General features: G+C 41.1%; 1 protein-coding gene across 1 annotated transcript in view; it reads left to right on the top strand.

The window, feature by feature from the left end:
* Window positions 1-19,682, top strand: part of IRAG2 (inositol 1,4,5-triphosphate receptor associated 2) — a gene marked incomplete at its 5' end in the record, with an annotated part of 60,593 nt that overhangs the window by 893 nt on the left and 40,018 nt on the right. The window contains 13 exons of the mRNA XM_084627125.1: window positions 192-302; window positions 1,262-1,442; window positions 1,813-1,883; window positions 1,960-2,038; window positions 3,763-3,921; window positions 5,964-6,081; window positions 7,245-7,295; window positions 10,717-10,794; window positions 13,140-13,196; window positions 16,599-16,658; window positions 16,769-16,833; window positions 16,936-17,038; window positions 19,211-19,324. Of these exons, the coding sequence (XP_084483251.1) occupies window positions 192-302; window positions 1,262-1,442; window positions 1,813-1,883; window positions 1,960-2,038; window positions 3,763-3,921; window positions 5,964-6,081; window positions 7,245-7,295; window positions 10,717-10,794; window positions 13,140-13,196; window positions 16,599-16,658; window positions 16,769-16,833; window positions 16,936-17,038; window positions 19,211-19,324 (1,247 nt within the window). The remainder of the gene's footprint in view (window positions 1-191; window positions 303-1,261; window positions 1,443-1,812; window positions 1,884-1,959; window positions 2,039-3,762; window positions 3,922-5,963; window positions 6,082-7,244; window positions 7,296-10,716; window positions 10,795-13,139; window positions 13,197-16,598; window positions 16,659-16,768; window positions 16,834-16,935; window positions 17,039-19,210; window positions 19,325-19,682) is intronic.

Raw genomic sequence — 19,682 nt, 5'->3', positions numbered from 1 at the left:
CTTCAGTGGGTCTCCTCAAATGCAGGGATCTGCCTCATGTTAGCTGCATGATCAAAGGCTTGCTGTTTAGGTTACAACACCCCTGGGAATGTCATGTAAATTATGCTGTCGTTAAAAATAAAAATGTAGTTGGAAGTAGGTCACAGTAACTATGAGAATTAGATGGAGTATAACGTATTTATCTCCCATAGGATGGAGACTATCATGGGCGAATAATGCTGACAACACCTATGATGTAAGCTTGATCTGCGAAGAAGACTTGTTGACCACTATCTTCTGTGCATGTGACACAGAACGCAGAGGTGTCTTAACTTTCCCCCCCACTTACTCTATTTTTTGCTCTGTTAATTTCAAGCGTTAAGTCTTACTAAAATCTCTTCTTAAGAAAATACGTGTGTGATATGTATCTAGAGAGAGGATGGTCTCCTGGCTAAATCAAAGGGCTGGTCATTTGGGGTTCTGGTACTGTCCTGGCCTTCCCACAAACACCTAGGATAGCACATTTAGTCATCTAGTCAGTCTCTCTCTCTGTGTTTTCCATCTGTAAAACAAGGGAAATTGTCTACCTGAGGCAAAAAATGTTTGCAAAACACTTTGAGATCCTCTGAAAGGTGTCCTGGAAATGCAAATTCTAATGGTGTCCGTGAAGTAATAGGATTCTTTTCTTAGAAGTCTCCCCTTGCCGCCTTGTCATTGTACCTAGAGCTACTCATACTTTTTTTGTACAATGTTTGTGGGGAAATCTTCATGTTGGTTGAAATTTTGATGGATTATTTGTTGTTGTTGTAGTAGTGGGGGTGGGGGGGGAAGGTGTAACTTGCCATTTTCCTGCTAGCTCTTGATATAATTGCCTAACAGAATAAAAGACTAACTTTCATCAAGTGCTTTCCTTTTTTAAGGAGGCAGCGTTGGTGTTAGTGCATTAAAATCCCAACTCATTATTGTCTAGAGAATTATTGCTGTGGGATCAGGGTTTCACCTCAGAATTTTTTGAGGTGAAAAAAATTCACCTCAAAAAGGGGGCGGGGTTAAAGCTCTGAACTCTTAATCCTAAATTTTCTCCTGGCTTCTACCTCTCCAGGTCACACTAAAATTTTTCTAGTCAGTAGCTGGTCTAGAGCACCACAAGTCACTTAGACATGCTACAGCACAAATTCAGGCATGCTATGAATGCATTCCAATCACATTGTTACAATTTATTGCCTATATAAAATAGTCTTGACTTTTGAAATCTGGTACAAAGACTGATTATATTTTTAAGGAAAAGTAGCCGTTTCCAAGATAGTTGATTATCTGAAACATACAACTAGCCGCGGGTCAGAAGACAGTGGTCTTGAAGAGCTGTGCAACATGCTTGATCCTGATAAAAGGGACATCTCAATGGACCTGGAAACATACCATGCTATCATGAAAGAGTGGATTGAAGACTGTAAAAGAAAATGGTAAGTCTATCTTTTTGTCTTCTGATCTCACTTCTAATCTATCTCTTCTATAAAAACAAGACAGTAAGAATAACTTGTCTGGTTTGCAGTGTTAATGTGATGGGTGTATGTTAGCATCCGGGAATCATACAACTGATAATGACCACAGGATGGCTTTTCACCGCGCAACTTCCTACATAGTTTATTTAAAAAAAAAAAAGTCTTTAGGAAATTAAAGGTCATGCTATATTTTAAGGAGTAAGAATATATTATCGGGGTGTGTACAGTATGGGACTTAAATGTATTTTAATAGAATGAGTGTTAACTACAGACTGTGTAGGTAGGCTAGAGTGAATCTATTTTGAGTAACCTCATGGTTTACTTGCTTCAGGGAAGATACCACTAAGGAGACGACAAATACAGAAGATTCTGTGTTTAAATTGCACGAGAGCATTCTAACAGGTGTGGAATATTTCATTCTTATGCCAGAATACTCAACTTTTTTTTCTTAAACTAAAACTGGAAAAATCTCTTTCAGCAAAAAAGACTCCTGCTAGGATAAACATTACATCAGGAAGTTTAGAGGCCTTTGGTGGAGATGTGTCCAAAGGAGACCTGTAAGTTTTAGTCATGCAATTAAACCTAATACAGGTGTTTTCTCTAATCTGAAAAAAATGGATGATGGGATCAAAGTGCATTCCTTTGCACTGTTGCTGGCAGTTGTTCTTAAACGTATTTGATCAGGCCCCCTTCTTTATGTCTGTAGTAGTTTATGCCTGCCCCACTGGCTGCCCAGCCAGCAGCCACCACTCTCCAGCCACCCAGCTCTGCAAGGAGAGTGGTGGCTGCTGGCTGGGTGCCCAGCTCTGAAGGCAGAGCTGCTGCCAGCAGCCATGTGGAAATAAGGGTGGCAATACCATACCATGCTACCATTACCTCTCAGCTGCTGCTGGCAGCAGTGCTCCCTTCAGAGCTGAGCACCTAGCCAATAGCCACTGCTCTCTGGCCACCCAGCTCTGAATGCACAGTTAGCGTTTGGTTCTCCCCCGCCACCTCCCCAAAAAAAGACCCAACTTCTCATATGCCCCCCTGGATACATTCTGTGCCCGCCACTTTGAGAACCTCTGGTTGGTAGAGCCTCTTTGGACTTGCAAACACCCAGTTACACAGTCCTTGTTAAGAATAAAACCAGCGTTAAAGTTCTATACAGAACTTGGCTTAATTTATCAACTGATGGTCATGTGCCTGCTTGTAATTTATGCTGATTCCTCTTATACCATTTGCTATACTGAAATTTTGCTAATTCAGCTTTGGTTTGCTAGTGTTCACTGATGAGAACTAATGGTGGGAATATTGTTCTCGTTCTTTCAAAGTCTGATATTAAAAAGTAGTGTGTTTAGGGTCTGATCTCAAAGGATGCCCAGCCCTTAGTTCTGTTGGGTTTTTTACTAATTTTTGGGTTTCACTGTTGAACAGCACCTTGATACTTACAGTGCTCGATCACTCATGATTTTGTGTTCAATTTGCCATACAAAAAACATTAAAAATTGTGTACTCCTCTGAGCTTCCAGTTTAGGCATGTATCTAGCTTTGAAATTTTCACTTCTATCAATTTTTTGAAATATTGCTTGTGCTAACCACAGGCTTTCAATGGGGTGGGGGGTATTTTTAAAATTATATACTAGTTGCCAATGACTTCTTACGAGAAAGTGATGATCAAACACTCTCACCTTTTTATCCTGTGAACACTTACACAATGAATATCGCCCCGTTAATGGGATTATTATGTCTGTAAAGTTATTCATAAGTGTGCTTGTAGGGTCAAGGTCTTGATTTGGTGATGTTGTGATAGTATCAGAATAGAGCAATTGCCTACCAACTTAAAACTTGCCTGAACGCAATTCTCTTATTCACATTTTACCGTGTTGGAAGACGCATACTGAGAAGAACAAGGAATTGGGATTCATTCTTTCCTGAAAAAAGAAAAGGAGTACTTGTGGCACCTTAGAGACTAACCAATTTATTTGAGCATAAGCTTTCGTGAACTACAGCTCACTTCATCGGATGCATACTGTGGAAAATACAGAAGATGTTTTTATACACACACATCATGAAAAAATGGGTGTTTATAACTACAAAAGGTTTTCATGGTGTGTGTGTATAAAAACATCTTCTGTATTTTCCACAGTATGCATCTGATGAAGTGAGCTGTAGCTCACGAAAGCTTATGCTCAAATAAATTGGTTAGTCTCTAAGGTGACACAAGTACTCCTTTTTCTTTTTATGAGTACAGACTAACACGGCTGTTACTCTGAAACCTGTCATTCTTTCTTGAATACAGGGAGACATCTGACTTGATTATCTGTGTAGCAGACCTTCAGTTCAAGAATCAGAAACTTCAAGAGGAGAACAGCAAACTAAAGATGGCAGTTGAAGCATTGGAGGAAACCAATAATAGGCTAATGGAGGACAATGAGGATCTAAATAATCAAGCAAAAAGGTGGAACACTTTCATCACAAGTTCAGTAATTTTTAACTCCTGCTGTCTGGAAGTGATGACCAACTGTGCAAAAACTCCCCATGCTAGACCTCTCGTGTTTAGTGTATGAAATTGAAAATAGCTGGAAAAAGTGGTTCCCATTAATTGATCTGATAAGTCGAGGAGGAGGAAGAAAAGGGGATCCCTTCTAGTTTTTCTTAGTTCAGTACTTGGTTTGACCCTTTGTAGTTAAAGGCTCTGTGATTAAATGTTAGTCCTAGAAGTTTATGCCCACCCTCCCATGATGCCTCACTGTCTATCCATGCCTCTGGGGGGAATGTAGGTAGCTTGGCCCAGATCAGCAAAGGGAGGTGGGCCTTGTGAGGCTAAGCATCACCACGCCTGACTTTTAGGTGCCTGGGAAACCACTGGAACCGTGAGAGCCACAAAGCCTGCGTTGGCTCCCTGTACAATAAAGAGGGAGAGATAAGCACCTAAAGAATGAAATTCCCAAATGCCAGCCCGTGAGGCAGATAGCTGCCTAAGCTAGCTCATGGGAAAAGCTGGCAAAAGGTGGCGTGTTCTAAGCCCTGCCCTTCTCATGGGGTTAGGAACTGATCTCCTCTGTTTGCAATCCAGAACCCCTTTCCTGGAGTCGGGCAGCTTAGATGCCTAAGGGCCCCCCCACCCCCAAAAGAAAATTAGGTGCCTTCCTAACTCAACACAAAACGGACCAGATGGGCGTGGGCAGAGGAGGAGGAAAAAGAGGACTTCACTTTAGCTCAGTGGTTCATATACTTAGCTGAGATGTGGAAGATCCTGGGTTCAGTTCCCCACTCTGCCTGAAGAAGGGATTTGAACAGGGGTCATCTCACCTCTTTAGTGAGTGCCTAACCACTGGACTCGAGAGCAATTCTTGCTCTCTCTGGCCCAATTAATATTTTAAATTATTTTTAAAGTGGAATAACTACAATGTGACTAACATCAGAATATGCCATAGTCTAATGGCCTGAGAGGTGGGGAACCCCAGTTCAAATCCCTTCTGATTATCAGGCAGTGTGGAGAATCTGAACCGGGGTTTCCCACCCAAGATGTGGGAATCCTAATTGTTGGGCTAAAGGTACCACCCCTCTCGGCCATTCTGGGTGCCATGAAGCACGCTCCACGCATGCCAAATGTATCTGACCCCACCGGCGCACAAGATACCCTCTGTCTGTCTTTTTTTCAGTTTGTGGATCATACTGGGCCGGGGATTAGGCATCTGGACACCTAGAGTGAGGCAGCAGTGTGCCCAGAGGTAACCGTTTGGGCAGCTCAGGGAATTTTTTCTAGGGTTCGTTGTCAGCCAAGAGCAGGTTTTGTAGCTTTTATTAGTTCTGGAGACTGGGACTTTGCCTAATTCTGGGATTTTTGTATGTCTGGGTCCTCTCTTTGGTACTTTCACAAAGAGGACAAAGCCTGAAAGACCTTCAAAGTGGTAACTGCCATATATTGGTAATGTGCTTGGGGATGTCCTGTTTGCAAAGAGATAGCAGGAAGGGGTTGTGGTCATACCACTTACACATGCACAGCTAGGTGATCCCATCAATATAGCAAAATAATATTACAGGGAAATGACTCTCAGTGTAGGCCTCTGGCAGGAACAAAACATTGTTAGTGACCGTGGAAACTAACAAACACAACAGACTCTGCTCGTAACTAGTTACACACTTGATTATAAGTTGTAAGTTTAGATGTGATCCAAGAGCAAGCCTGTAAGTGCTCAGAGGCAGTCCATTGACTATTCCTTGGCTGAATGAAGGTAATAGATGCAGCAGAGGCCCTGGTGGTATGGCAGGGGGGATGCTGAAATAGACGGGAATGAAAAATTCCATAAAAGGTCCTTCCTTAGCCCAAAGTGCAAGCTTAAACCTAACTCAACTGGCAGATTCTTGCTGTCTGCCTTAAAGCATGCCAGTGAGGATGAGTCCCTGGGGGCTCTTACTGTGTCCAAAAATACTGTGTACATAATAAGCTTTAAAAAATCTAATGCCTGTGGCTTTGCTGGATTCTTCTTTCTGCAGTGCCCAGCAGTCTGTTATGAGAGCAAAATCATTAAAGGAGGAACTGGAAGAAATGAAAATGAGCCTGAACATCTCAGAAGAGAAGAGACACAATATTGTGACCCAGCATAAACAGCTAGTAGGTCTTCTGATAATATATAAAAGTAAGAAGCTGTACTGAGGGGGTGAACTGCCTACCATTATAAAATCAGGAACCTTTTAAGGCACAGCAGTGGCTATTAGGAATGCCTGTGTTCATGTTCCTGGCTCTATTGACACTTTTTTTTGTATGGACCTTGGGCAAAACACGTGGGACCTGATTCTCCTCTAACTTACACTGAAGTCAATAGAATTATACCAGTATAAAACTGGTGTGAGAAGAAACTTCACTATCCCATCTGTATAATCTGAATAATACCTTTCTAAAACATTGAGGTGTAATTCGTTTGTGTTTATAAAGCACTTTGAGATCCTCCAATGGAAGGTTTTATAATTTCAAGTCTTATAGTGAAGTAAATAATTAAGAAATACTTAACAAGTATCCCTGTTTGCACTTAAAAAATCCTCTGGTCTTGAATACAACTAAACTTACAGAAGGTTGGGTGCTGTAATCTGTACCCACACAGGTCTTTAAATCGGTCGTTGTTCCTCTAGTAATTCTAGTGTTCTATGCAGCTCTTGTGGAATCTGCAATTTAGACTGGCATTCTCTGGTTCCCCGAGAGAGAGAGAGAGAGTTCTGTAGATAGCCAGCCTGAGATCTAAGTCCTTCTTCAGCAGTGCTCAGGTCTTGTTCTGGACCTCCACATAGGTATGAATTCCCCCATAATGCTGAGTGCAGAGCACTGATCAGTGAAGTTCTCCCCCATGCTGTATGATGCCTGTAGATATAGACTAGAACTACGAAAGTTTCATTGTGCAACCAAAAAAGGACTCCACTCCCTGAATTGTGGGGAGGATATGGGGGAAAAACAATATGAAGATGCCTGCTACACTTATTACAGGAATATGTTGCATAATATTACAGCAAATGTTGCATATGCCACATCCTTTAGTAGACTGATATTAGTCACAGCGTTCATTATTATGTTGCACTATTCCAACAATGCGAACATCATCTAGTGTCATTCTAGCCATCTGACTTTTTTTTGTGGCTCCTTAACTTTAGTGGTTCACCAGATCAAGGCAGAGTAGCTTTGAAACTAAGGTCACCCAAGTAATTTGATGATGTCCTATGACTATTATAAACAATACTACCTTTAAAACATGGCAAGCTGACTCTTCCTGTATTCTCCTTAACCAGGAAAAAGAGAATCAGTCTCTCATCATCAAGATTTCTTCTCTTCAGGAAGAGGTACAGTATTTATAAACTTCACAGGTACATGTATTCATCTAGTTAAACTGAGGATTTGAGGACTTGAAATTTTCTATTCTTTCAAGCCTGAGCTATTACATAGCAACACTGGCTACGTTCTACAACAGAAACTTCATAGTGAATCATGAGTCTCCAAGATGCATTACATTTCAGATTCATCCGGCAGATGAGGGAGAGCAAGGGTTGGTTTTTGGTGGAGAGAGGGAGTGGTGGTGGTGCCCTACTATGGAGGATCAAAGGATGTCAACTCCAGATAGCCCAAACACTGAAATAGTGTCCATCTAAACTCTCTTGCCAATAACATGCGCTTCTATTTCATCACTCAACTAAGACCTGGATTAAGAGCTTTATGTGGAAGCGTTCATCCCAGCTAAAAGGCAGTAACTGACTTCTGTCCATCAATACGTCTGTCACTGGCTCTGACCTATTTGTGTTGAGAGACCCCCAAAAGTCTGCATAATTGATCCAGATATCAGAGGGATAGCCGTGTAAGTCTGTATCCACAAAAACAATGAGGAGTCCGGTGGCACCTTAAAGACTAACCGCTTTATTTGGGCATAAGCTTTTATAGGTTAAAAAAAACCCACTTCAGATACATGGAGTGAAAATTACAGATATAGGCATAAATATATTGGCACATGAAGAGAAAGGAGTTTATAAGTGGAGAACCAGTGCTGACAAGGCCAATTTAGTCAGGGTGGATGTAGTCCACTCCCAATAATTGAGGAGGAGGTGTCAATTCCAAGAGAGGGAAAATTGCTTTTGTTGTGAGCCAACCACTCCCAGTCCCTATTAAAGCCCAAATTAATGGTGTTAAGTTTACAAGTGAATTGTAGCTCTGCAATTTCTCTTTGAAGTCTGTTTTTGAAGGGTTTTTTTTTCGTTTGTTGAAGGATGGCTACTTTTAAATCTGTTACTGAATGTCCAGGGAGATTGAAGTGTTCTTCTACTGGCTTTTATATGTTCCCATTCCTGATGTCTGATTTGTGTCCATTTATTCTGTTTCGTAGAGACTGTCCAGTTTGGCCAATGCACATGGCAGAGGGGCTTTGTTGGCACATGATGGCATATATCACGTTAGTAGATGTGCAGGTGAATGAGCCCTGATGGTGGGGCTGATGTAGTTTGGTCCTCTGATGGTGTCGCTAGAGTAGATATGGGGACAGAGTAGGCCATGGGGTTTGTTACAGGGATACGTTCCTGGGTTAGTGTTTCTGGGGTGTGGTGTGTAGTTGCTGGTGAGTATTTGCTTCAGGTTGGGGGGGGGCAGAGGCTGTCTGTAAGGGGGGACTGGCCTGTCTCTCATGGTCTGTGAGAGTGAGGGATAGGTTGTAGATCATTGATGTGCTGGAGAGGTTTTAGCTGGGGGCTGTATGTGATGGCCAGTGGTGTTCTGTTGTTTTTCTTGTTGGACCTGTCCTGTAGTAGGTGACTTTTGGGTACCTGTCTCTCTCTCAGTCTGTTTCCTCGCTTACCCAGGTGAGTATTGTAGTTTTAAGAATGTTTGATAAAGATCTTGTAAGTGTTTGCCTCTGTCTGAGGGATTGGAGCAAATGCAGTTGTATCTTAGGGCTTGGCTGTAGACAATGGATCATGTGATGTGCCCTGGATGGAAGCTGGAGGCATGTAGTTAAGTATAGTGGTCAGTAGGTTTCCGGTATAGGGTGGTGTTTATGTGACCATCACTTATTTGCACTGTAGTGTCCAGGATTGATCATGGCTTAATAGTGTTTTCAGGGGATAGTAGAGTGACTGTTTGTGACACTCTCATTTTAAAATGGTTGCTGTTGTATCTGATTGGAGGGAAATATGAAGATCAAGACCAAGGTAGTTAATATTTCATTATAATTAAAGTATATTGTTATAAAATATCCCATTTCCTGAAAAGTATGGGGGGGGGGGGTGAGACGACAACAACAATACACACCAGAACCAAGGGATAGAGGAACATGCCATAGGGAATAATGACCCACAAGACGAAATATCTCACAGAGCCAGCGAACTCTGTTCTGTGCTATTTCTCCAGGCCCATTAATAGAACTTCCAAAAATGTCCACTAGTTCAATTGCAAACCTCCAAGAGTATGTCCATGCTGTTGATTGATAGTATAGCCAATTGATTGACTCTACTTGTGGCTCACTATGAGAAATGTTCAAGAGACCAAATAAGCAAACTCAGCCAAATTTATTGTCTTAAAACCAAAACCGAATGATACAAAAAGAAGACCTACTACCATCCTTCTGGGAAGCTATTCTTCTCTTGCAGTACGTTCACCTTATGCAGAAGGTGTGCTTCAAAGATACAGCCTGAAACCATTTACATTACAGTTATTTCAAGTTTAAAAAGCACTCTGTCACTGAAGAGCCAACTGACCAGTTCCTTATTTGGTTGCTCTGTACCTTTCCTTATCTCTATTTTAGATACCACATCCCAAACCCATTGCGTGTAGAGGTACATCCCAAGCTGTGCTAGGACATGCTGTTCATGTACCTTGGCTTTTACAGGCTTCCTATTGCCTAATGCTAAAGTCAACTTTGTAAAGTGTTGTGGGATACTTGACATGGCTGATGGGAATTGTGGGAAGAGCATAATATATTAATACAATTTCCCAGTACTAATATTATTATATTATATGCATAATGCATGTTAATGTGCGTTGGCTAACACTGTGGGGAAAGATGGGGGATGTGTGATTGCAGCATGTGTAGACACACCCACAGTAGCTTCAGTGTAGCTACTGCAAGTACTAACAATAGCGAAACCATGGCAGCACAAGCTTCAGCATGGGTTAGTCACCTGAGTATGTGCTCAGGGTGTCAGGGGGGCATATGCTGCCATGGTGTCGCTGCTATTTGCAGGTTGGTAAATTAAAGCTAGCTTGGGTGTGCCTACGCAGGCTGCAGTCTAGGAATTGCTCCAAACTGTACTGTTTTCCCAAGTTTCAAGAGCTGCCCACAGCTTCTGAGGAGTGATTGGGGTGGTACTGTGGGGAACCTGATCCAAGTGCCTTGAATGGGGTGAGTTTATAGTATATTTCCTGAATAAGGCAAAACTCCGGATTGTGTTGGCAGAGAGAGTACATCAGCGCCTCACATTGGAAAGATGACTGTTGCTGGGCAGCAGTCAGCCAGAGCTAGCCGGTTTGGTTTATATGCAGTTGAAACTGTAGGTGTTCACATTTTAAGGCCACGGGGGTCGGGGAAAGGGGGAGGCAGGGTTTGCATGGTGTGGGGATATTGACCATCTCTCTCTTTCCCCTCCCCTGTTGGAGTATTTTGGAGAGGCCAGTCAGTAAGGAGTGATTTGAGGAGGAAATCTTATTACCCATCTCTCTAACTAGCTCATCCAAAATAGTGTTTGGTAACTCTAATTAGCTATGTATAATTTGCCTTTTGATCAGAATATTAGGAATGCCTTGGATACAGATGGCCTTCAGAAGAAGATTGTGGAGTTATCCAAAAATGCAGCTGAGCTCCAAGTAAGCACTTTAAATTTAAACTTCTTCACCACTGATAAGAGACTGTTCACCAAATTAGCCCTGTTTACTCTGAGTTCCACAGCTCTCTGAAGCGGTCTGCCATCACAAGCTGTAATGTGCTGGTAACAGTCTGGATTATGGATGGTGCTATCTGGGTTCTAGAAGTCTTCCTGACTAACCGTTTTGTTTTATTCTTTCTCCAACTGCAACTTCATTGAGAAGAATTCTTGTCTGTACTAAACTAGTTAAGGTCATAGTGCTAGAAATGAAATAAAAAAAGTAAAGCACAGTGTAGATGGGCTAAGGGAAATTAATGTGTCTGTGGGAGTTTCAAAGCTCTCTTAAAGCTTAAGCAAATGTCACAACAAATATTGTGGAAAGAGTATGAACCTCTTATCCTGAGCACTTGTGTAACTTTAGTTGAGACATGAATACTGCAGACTCTTGGTTCATGCCGAATAGTTATGACTTAGACTTTTAATGCTCCAGGTTGGCTACAAGATCAGCACCTAGAGCAGTGGCTCTCAACCAGGAGTATGCATACCCCCAGGGAGGTATGCAGAGGTCTTCCAGGGGGTACATCAACTCCTCTAGAGAGCGACCTAGTTTTACAACAGGCTACATAAAAAGCACTAGTGAAGTTGGTACAAACTAAAATTTCATACAGACAATGACTTGTTTATACTGCTCTATATTGTATACATTGAAACGTAAGTACAATAAATCAATTGGAATATAAATATTTGATAATTATATGGTAAAAATGAGAAAGTAAGCAATTTTTGAATAACTGTGTGCTGTGGCATGTCTGTTTTTTTTGTCTGATTTTGTAAGCGAATCGTTTTAAAGTGAGGTGGAACTTGGGTGTACGCAAGACAAATCAGACTCCTGAAGGGAGTATGGTGGTCTGGAAAGGCTGAGAGCTGCTGACCTAGATGATGATATGGTTATAAGTAATAGCCAGCCAGGGTCTGTCAAGAACAAATCATGCCAAACAATCTAATTTTCTTCTTTGACAGGGCTACTGAGCTAGTGGATGGGGGTAAGCTGTACACACACAAACTTGATTTTTAGAAAGGCTTTTGACAGTCCCGTATGACATTCTTATAACCAAACTAGGGAAATGTGGTCTAGATTAAATTACTATAAAGTAGGTGCAAAACTGGATGAAAGACTGTACTCAGAGTAGTTATCAATGGCTCATTGTCAAGCTGGAGGGGAGTACCTAGTAGGATCCCCCAAGGGTCAGTCATGCATCTGCTTCTAGTCAATATTTTCATTAATGACTTAGATAATGGAGTGGAGACTGGTATTCTACAAATTTGTATATGACACCAAACTGGGAGGGGTTGCTAGTGCTTTGGAGGACAGGATTATAATTCAAAACTACCTTGACAAATGGGAGAACTTGGTCTGAAATCAACATGATGAAATTCAATAAAGACATGTGCAAAGTACTTTACTTAAGAAGAAAAGGTCAAATGTGCAACTATATAATGGGGTATAACTGTTTAGATGGGAGTTCTACTGAAAAGGATCTGGGACGTTATAGGGGATCACAGATTGAATATGAGTCAACAATGTGATGCAGTTGTGAAAGGCTAATATCATTCTGGGGTATATTAACAGGAGTGTTGTATGTAAGAGAAGCAGATAACTGTCCCATTCTACTCAGTAATGGTGAGGCCTCAGCTGGAGTACTGTGTCCAGTTCTGGGCACCACACTTTGGACTCCCTCCAATTTGTCCACATCTTTCCTAGAGGACTCCAGAGCAACACAAATGATGAGAGGTTTAGAAAACCTGACCTATGAGGAAAGGTTTAAAAAAAAAAGCTGGGCATCTTTGTCTTGTGAAAGACTGAGGGGGAACCTGGTAACAGTGTTGAAATAGTTTTAGAGCTCTTTATAAAGAGGACACAGTGATCAATTGTTCTCAGAGTCCACCGAAGGTAGGACAAGAAGAAATGGACTTAATCTGTAGCAAGGGAGATCTAGGTTCAATATTGAGGGAGGAGGGGACTTTCTAACTCTATGGATAGCTTAACTCTGGAATAGGCTTCCAAGGGAGGGTTGTGGAACCTCTATCATTGGAGGTTTATAAGAACAAGTTGTATGAACACCTGTCAGGAGTGGTCTAGGTTTACTTGATCCTGCCTTACATGAGACTCTTATAACTCCTCTACACACACACACCCTTGCTAGTTGGCATTAAGACATTTTTGGGTCACAATATAAGCTTTTGATGCCATTTTCCCCTTGCCACTAGCTGGTGGGGCTAAAATTGTAATACAGGGCACTTGAATCTGCATGCCAATAAAAGGCCTTTCTCTAATCTTTCCTTCAGATGCGAGTGCACATTTATGAGAACACTGTGGTGAATAAGGATGCAAGTCTATTGAAGGTTAGTAGCTTTTGTTTCATGACTGTATTGATTTAAATTTCTGAACATGGGCACTTTAACTAATGGGAAAAGCTATTGAAACCATTTTACTGTAATATTTTAATACCCTTCTGTGTGATGGTACCTTACTCCATGACTACTCTGGACCTATGAATAGATATTACTCAACATAAATAAGGGTTTCAGAGTAGCAGCCGTGTTAGTCTGAATTCGCAAAAAGAAAAGGAGTACTTGTGGCACCTTAGAAGTGAGCTGTAGCTCACGAAAGCTCATGCTCAAATAAATTGGTTAGTCTCTAAGGTGCCACAAGTACTCCTTTTCTTTTAACATAAATAAGGGCATTGGAATCTGGCCCTAAAGACATAGGGGCCTGTTTATATCCAGCAAAAAACAGTAGACTCCAGAAAAGGTAGAAAAACTTGACAGGCTATTCTTTGAAGTAAGTGGGAAGAACATGCATGCCCAATGCTTCAGCTTCAAATGTAAAGACTTTAAAAAAAATCCTAAAATGCTGAGATGACTTTGCAATTTAAACCATCTTCCATGTGCTATTCCTCACTGGGTAAAACGTGGTAACTTGCATCTCTGTCTATGAGCATACATTTTCTCTTAGGTATGTCTTTTTAAAACTCAGCTTGAGTTATAGGGGATGCAAAAGTAGTTTTAAGGCCTGGGCCTCCTTTTGGACTCTCAAATCAAGCCGATGTGCCTTTCAAAAATCTTGGTCAGCATGTATTTCATCACTGAGTCAGAAAACATTCTGACAAGTTTCAGAGTAGCAGCCTTGTTTGAGCATAAGCTTTTGTGGGCTAAAACCCACTTCATCGGATGCATGCAGTGGAAAATACAGGAGGAAGATGTATACACGCACGCACACACACACCCACCCCTTCCTATTGTATTTTCCATTGCATGCATCCGATGAAGTGGGTTTTAGCCCACAAAAGCTTATGCTCAAATAAATTTGTTAGTCTCTAAAGTGCCCCAAGTACTCCTGTTCTTTTTGAGAAAACATTCTGACCACCAAAGTTTCTATGACAAGGACTGCACATACATTCTGAATGTGACAAGAGATTCCAACTTAAACATAACTTACCCAATAAATATTGCAGTAGACAATTCTTAGGAAAGGTGCCACAGGCAAAGCTTATGTTGCCTAGAATGGAAAAGACTTAGAATTCTAAAATATTCTCAATGGCTGATTTACAGCTCGAGAGATTCAAAGCCTCTGTGCCTTCTTTAATCTGTCCTTCTTGTGAGTTAAGTTCACCCAGTCAATTGACCAAATAGAAACTGGATTTTGAATGCAGTCTAGTGGGTTGAGTACTCCTGCAGTGATTGATCGCAGAGGAACTTGCATAAACTGATTCTGTAAATTTTGGATAAAGAATACATAAGAGAAAATTATGATTTGCTTGGAGACATTGACACTTGCAGGATGAGCTACTATTCACAAAATAAACCACTTTTATATTGCCACTAACATAAATTAAAAGGTATTGGAGTAAGACCAATTCTCAGTTAAATGTACTACAGCAACATCTAAGCATTGCCATTCTCCCAGGCTGTAGCCACAGGAAACACGTGAGGATGAAAGTTTAGCTGATCTCCATCTTCTGTTTTATTTTGGTGATCTTAGACTTAGAATAGATGAGGTGGTTTTTTTTTGTTTTTGTTTTGTTTTTACAGCAACTTCCCTTTCTTTACTCATTGGTGCATAGGTTCTCAATGCATGTTGTTTCACCTTTTTTAACAAGTACTCTTGCGGTTTTAAAATAATAGTAAAGGGACAGGTTTCAGAGTAACAGCCATGTTAGTCTGTATTCGCAAAAAGAAAAGGAGGACTTGTGGCACCTTAGAGACTAACCAATTTATTTGAGCATGAGCTTTCGTGAGCTACAGCTCACTTCATCGGATGCATCAAATAAATTGGTTAGTCTCTAAGGTGCCACAAGTACTCCTTTTCTTTTTAGTAAAGGGACAGTGTACCAAAATATTTCATGCTGCTGCTTTAAGGAATGCTCTATAGCGGAGCTTCTGAGAATATGAACTGTTAATGTAACTGTAATACATCTTTGAAACATGCTTGGCCATATAAACTGGCAGTAAGTTGCCACTTTAACTAATTCTACATTTTAAACCTGAAATGTGAAACACTCGCATGAGTGCTTCCCTTTATTGATTTTATTTGTATTTTGCATTTGTGCAGCCGCCTTTTCTGTGCCTACACCTGTAGAGATCTGAACAGAGTAAAACAAACCTTACGCAACCTGTCTCTTCCATACAGAGCCTTAAGACTGAAACAGCCACTGTATAAATTTGGGGTTTCAGTTTACCCAAGCCACCAAAGTTTCAGGAGGGTAGTTAATGTAGTGGTGACTGCTGTCATGCACTTATGTACCAGATGCACACTGGCTACGTAGCAAGCGTATTATACACACCAGATGTGTTCATTGTAAGATGCTTTAATGCTTTGGCAGGTATGGCTGAGGTTCGTTTAAAATAAGGTATCTTGCACACAGCGCTGCCTAGTGGCTAAACACTATAATACATTTTAGCATTCCATTACAGCTGAAAGAAAAGGAGTACTTGTGGCACCTTAGAGACTAACAAATTTATTTGGGCATAAGCTTTCCTGGAAAGCTTATGCCCAGATAAATTTGTTAGTCTCTAAAGGTGCCACAAGTACTCCTTTTCTTTTTACAGATACAGACTAACACGGCTGCTACTCTGAAACGATTACCGCTAGTAATTAGCTTCAGTTTTGGACCCATCTCTGAGTTCCTATACAGTGCTCTTAAAATATATGAATAGGCTAACTGTGGGGGAGGGGTGTTTGCTGCTACTTGACATCTTTTGTTAAAAAGTCTAGACGAAAAAAAAACCCCAGCTGTAAGCACAGAAGTTTTAGAACCAAACCACCTGAAAGTTCTAATCACTTGTATGTGTTTTTTATTTAACCTCCTACTACTTGCATCTGCAAAATGCAGTAAAAAAATCAATAACAGACAAAATACACAAGCGGTGAAGAATCTCAGTAATGGGAAGAGAGGGTGCAATCTAAAACGGGTGGGGAAGGCCTCCAAACTTTGCTTTCTATTCAGGATTGCCTCACAAATGCAACTGTCTATATTTGAAAAATCAACTAAATATACAAAATTATGTGATTAAACCCTTCCTCGGTTTACCCGTATCTCCATTCTAACAGTGCTCTGACCCCTTTGTAAAGCACTGAAAGATCATGAGTTGCAATTCAAATTCTAACAGCATACCTTGCTAACTTGTCAAGCAAGGGAGTATCATGTACAGTGTGTAACTGAAGTAATGCCAGTTACTTCATTTCAGCATGCTAGCCACTAGGTTCTGTGCCACTAACTCTTTCTTTCTCCCCAACCTTTGCAGAGAGACTTGGACATCCAAGAACTGAAGTCTACCATTGTGGAATACTCCTCTGTAATCGAGGTAGAGCACTGGGTTTTCCTTGTGGGAGCATTAGAGAAAATGCAGATTTTTATAAATTCTTATTCTGTATAACAAGTAAATTTATGAACTCTCTTTGGGTGTGATTCTAGATGTTACGGGTGGAAAAAAATAAACTGGTGAATGATATGCAACAAATGCAGCAAGAGCTGATTTCGTGAGTATCTGAATTGGGAGTTCCAGTAACTTTCCTTTTTCTCAGGTGAAAAAACTTGGTGGATTTTTATGTAAAATTTTTGCTGTTCTTTTTTCCTTCTAGAAATGGTATAGACTTCCCACTGATATACAAATTTAACAGCAACATCCTTGAAGGGACAAATTCATTGCACAGTGAATTGGCACTTGCTCAACAATCTATAGAGGTATGAAACTTTTTAAGTTCGAACACTTCAAATTATGTACATGGCATGCACCACTAATAATTACCTGTATAGGAAGTACCCTCGTGACTCAAAACTACTGTGGGTTATGCACAGTGGGACTCTTGGTTCTGGACAGAGAGACCTGGAGTCTGAAGTCCATATATCACCAGACAAGTAATGCACTGGCAGTACAAGCTTATCACACGCAGCAGGATCATATCCATGGGCAGAGAATGAATGGGAAGGAAGGGGAGGGGTCGGTTAGTCTGTCCAGCATCTAAGTTCACTTAAATCTTGGTGCCTCTGCTAAGCTTGTCAGTAGGTGTCAGTTGTGGTGGTTTTTTATAATGTGGACACTTGAGCTGGGCAAACAAATGTGCACAAATAGTTTGTTTACCCAAAAATGCAGTTTTGTCAACCCAAAACTGTTTTGCAAACTTGACGCAAATTCAATAAATAGCTTTGCCAGGAATTTCTTCCTAGGACTTAGATTCCATTCATAAAACAGGAGGAAGGGAAGGAGGCCCAGTGGCTATTCCTTTTTATCTTGAATGACTATGAATTGTCTTTGTAAATGACAGTGAATAGTCATTGGGCCAGGGAAAGTAAGTGGTAACTGAGGCAATCCCCTAGGAGCAGGGAGATCAAAGTCCCTGTTTCAATGATTATTTGATTATTAAAAGTGGAAAACCTTCAATAGGCAAGATTGAGGGAAACTTGTACCAGAACACCCCATAGCCCAGTGGCTAGGGCGCTGTCCTGCAGTATGGGAGGCCCAACTTGAAATCCCTTTTCTACATTAGGCAAAAGAACCCACATCCCAGGGGAGCACCCTAATCACTGGGATAGAAGTTTCTGTAAGGAGGGCAGCAGCTCCTCCTCCTCCAGCTGTTTTGTAAATCTAATCCTATAAAAATGCACCAAACAAAATATTTCTGGATGAACATGTTTCATTTGACCCCAAATGGATATTTTTTTGATTCACCAAGTTTTTCTGCAGTTTTCTAATTTCATTTGACCCAGTTTTTTCAGTTGCCAGAGAAGTGGAAAATCCACTCGTCCCCCAACTCTGCTGGACGCATGACAGTTAAGCACACCAACGCACCAGACTGAACAGCTCTCTGAAGGGAGCCACTTTTGGTTCCTGCCAACCTGGGTTGGAGTCAAACCAACCTAGTGGCAAAAGTTTGATACCTGACTACCAACACCCTTACCTTTCTGGTGCTCTGAAAGAACTATTGAAAAATAGCTTCTGTGCCGCATAGTGCAGTCCTAATTCCATTCCTGTATGACTTGGTGCTCCGGGCGCATTAGAAGAACTGACTTTTTAGAGTACTGTCCTCCTTTTGCTTACACCATTACTATTCTACAGCACTGTCTTGTTACAGACAAGAACAGCTCATACTTCTGTTACAGGTACATAACCGTGTTAAAGGGAATCATTGCCATGGCATATAAAACCTATAATCCCACTAGCTTGTGCAATGAAGTCTTTGTCCAGCTACACTTTTAAAAGCCTTCCTCGCAGCACTGGCTGCCTCTAGCTCAGTCAGTGAGGTGAGTCTGTTGCTCACTTTACCATTTTCTGAGTGCACCAACCAGTTGAGGGGTGAGAGTGACATTTGCAGAGAGAGACTGCAGGGAACTATGAAGTAATGTTAAAATGCACTGTCCCTTCTGTGGACTTGAAAGTATGAGGAATAATTGGATAGGCAGTAATCTAATGGGAAAGCAAAATATTTCCCTGTGAGAAGTTTTGAACAGTATCCTTCATTGTAGTGAGCCACCATATTATGTCTCAAATTTTCATCTTGTGTCAAAAGATAATAGCAAGAGGTGAGGTCCTATTAAAATAAGTGCAAAACGGGTCTAGACTCCTTCTTCTATTTTTTTGTCACTCCAGGAGTCCTAATACTCTGTCCATTGCTGTGTGTGTGTGGAGGCGAGGAGAATCTACCTCGCTCAGGCCATTCCAAAAACATTTCTAGTTCTTAAATCTCCATGACATGATGCATTTTTGCAGCCTTGATAAGCTTAAAATTCCCAGTAACTCTGACCTTCTGGTAAACACAACACGGTAGTCCTCCTGACAGTTCTAAATGTCACTGGTGCTGGTCTTTATAATACAAAGATATCAAGGGACACCTGTTTTGGCTTTTTAAAAATATATAGATCACTGGAATTGAATGGGCGGCTTTGGACGAAACACTGGACCGAGAGGTGCTATTGTTACTGCAAGGGCCTGAGCAAACAGGAGAAAACTTTAAGGCTACCATCCAAAAACTGGTATGATATTGCATAAGTAACTATTTATAGGAATGTTGGGCTCTTTCAGATTTTTAGCATTTTCAAACCATCCCACAGTCAATGTTTCCACATTAATAAATGGATAGAGAACTGGTCTCTTAGGAGCATCCTTCTGCTTTCCTGTAGTGGAAGGCTTCTCTAGTTTAAAACAAATGCATCAAACAGATTCCCCATATCACACTTACTTTCTGACTTGAGAACTGAACCTTGGAGTTACCATAAGACCTGAGTAAAGGGAAGCGCATACTTGTGCTGTCCCAGGAGAAGTTCAGGGACTGAACTGGACCAAATTGTGATTTGTCCCCTGCTTCCCCATTACTACAGTAATCTGTTCTGG

This window comes from Lepidochelys olivacea, assembly GCF_965140295.1.
Source record: "Lepidochelys olivacea isolate rLepOli2 genome assembly, chromosome: 1".
Taxonomy (NCBI): Eukaryota; Metazoa; Chordata; order Testudines; family Cheloniidae; genus Lepidochelys; species Lepidochelys olivacea.
Note: the sequence above shows the minus strand (reverse complement) of the source record. Positions and strands in the feature narration are given on the sequence as shown.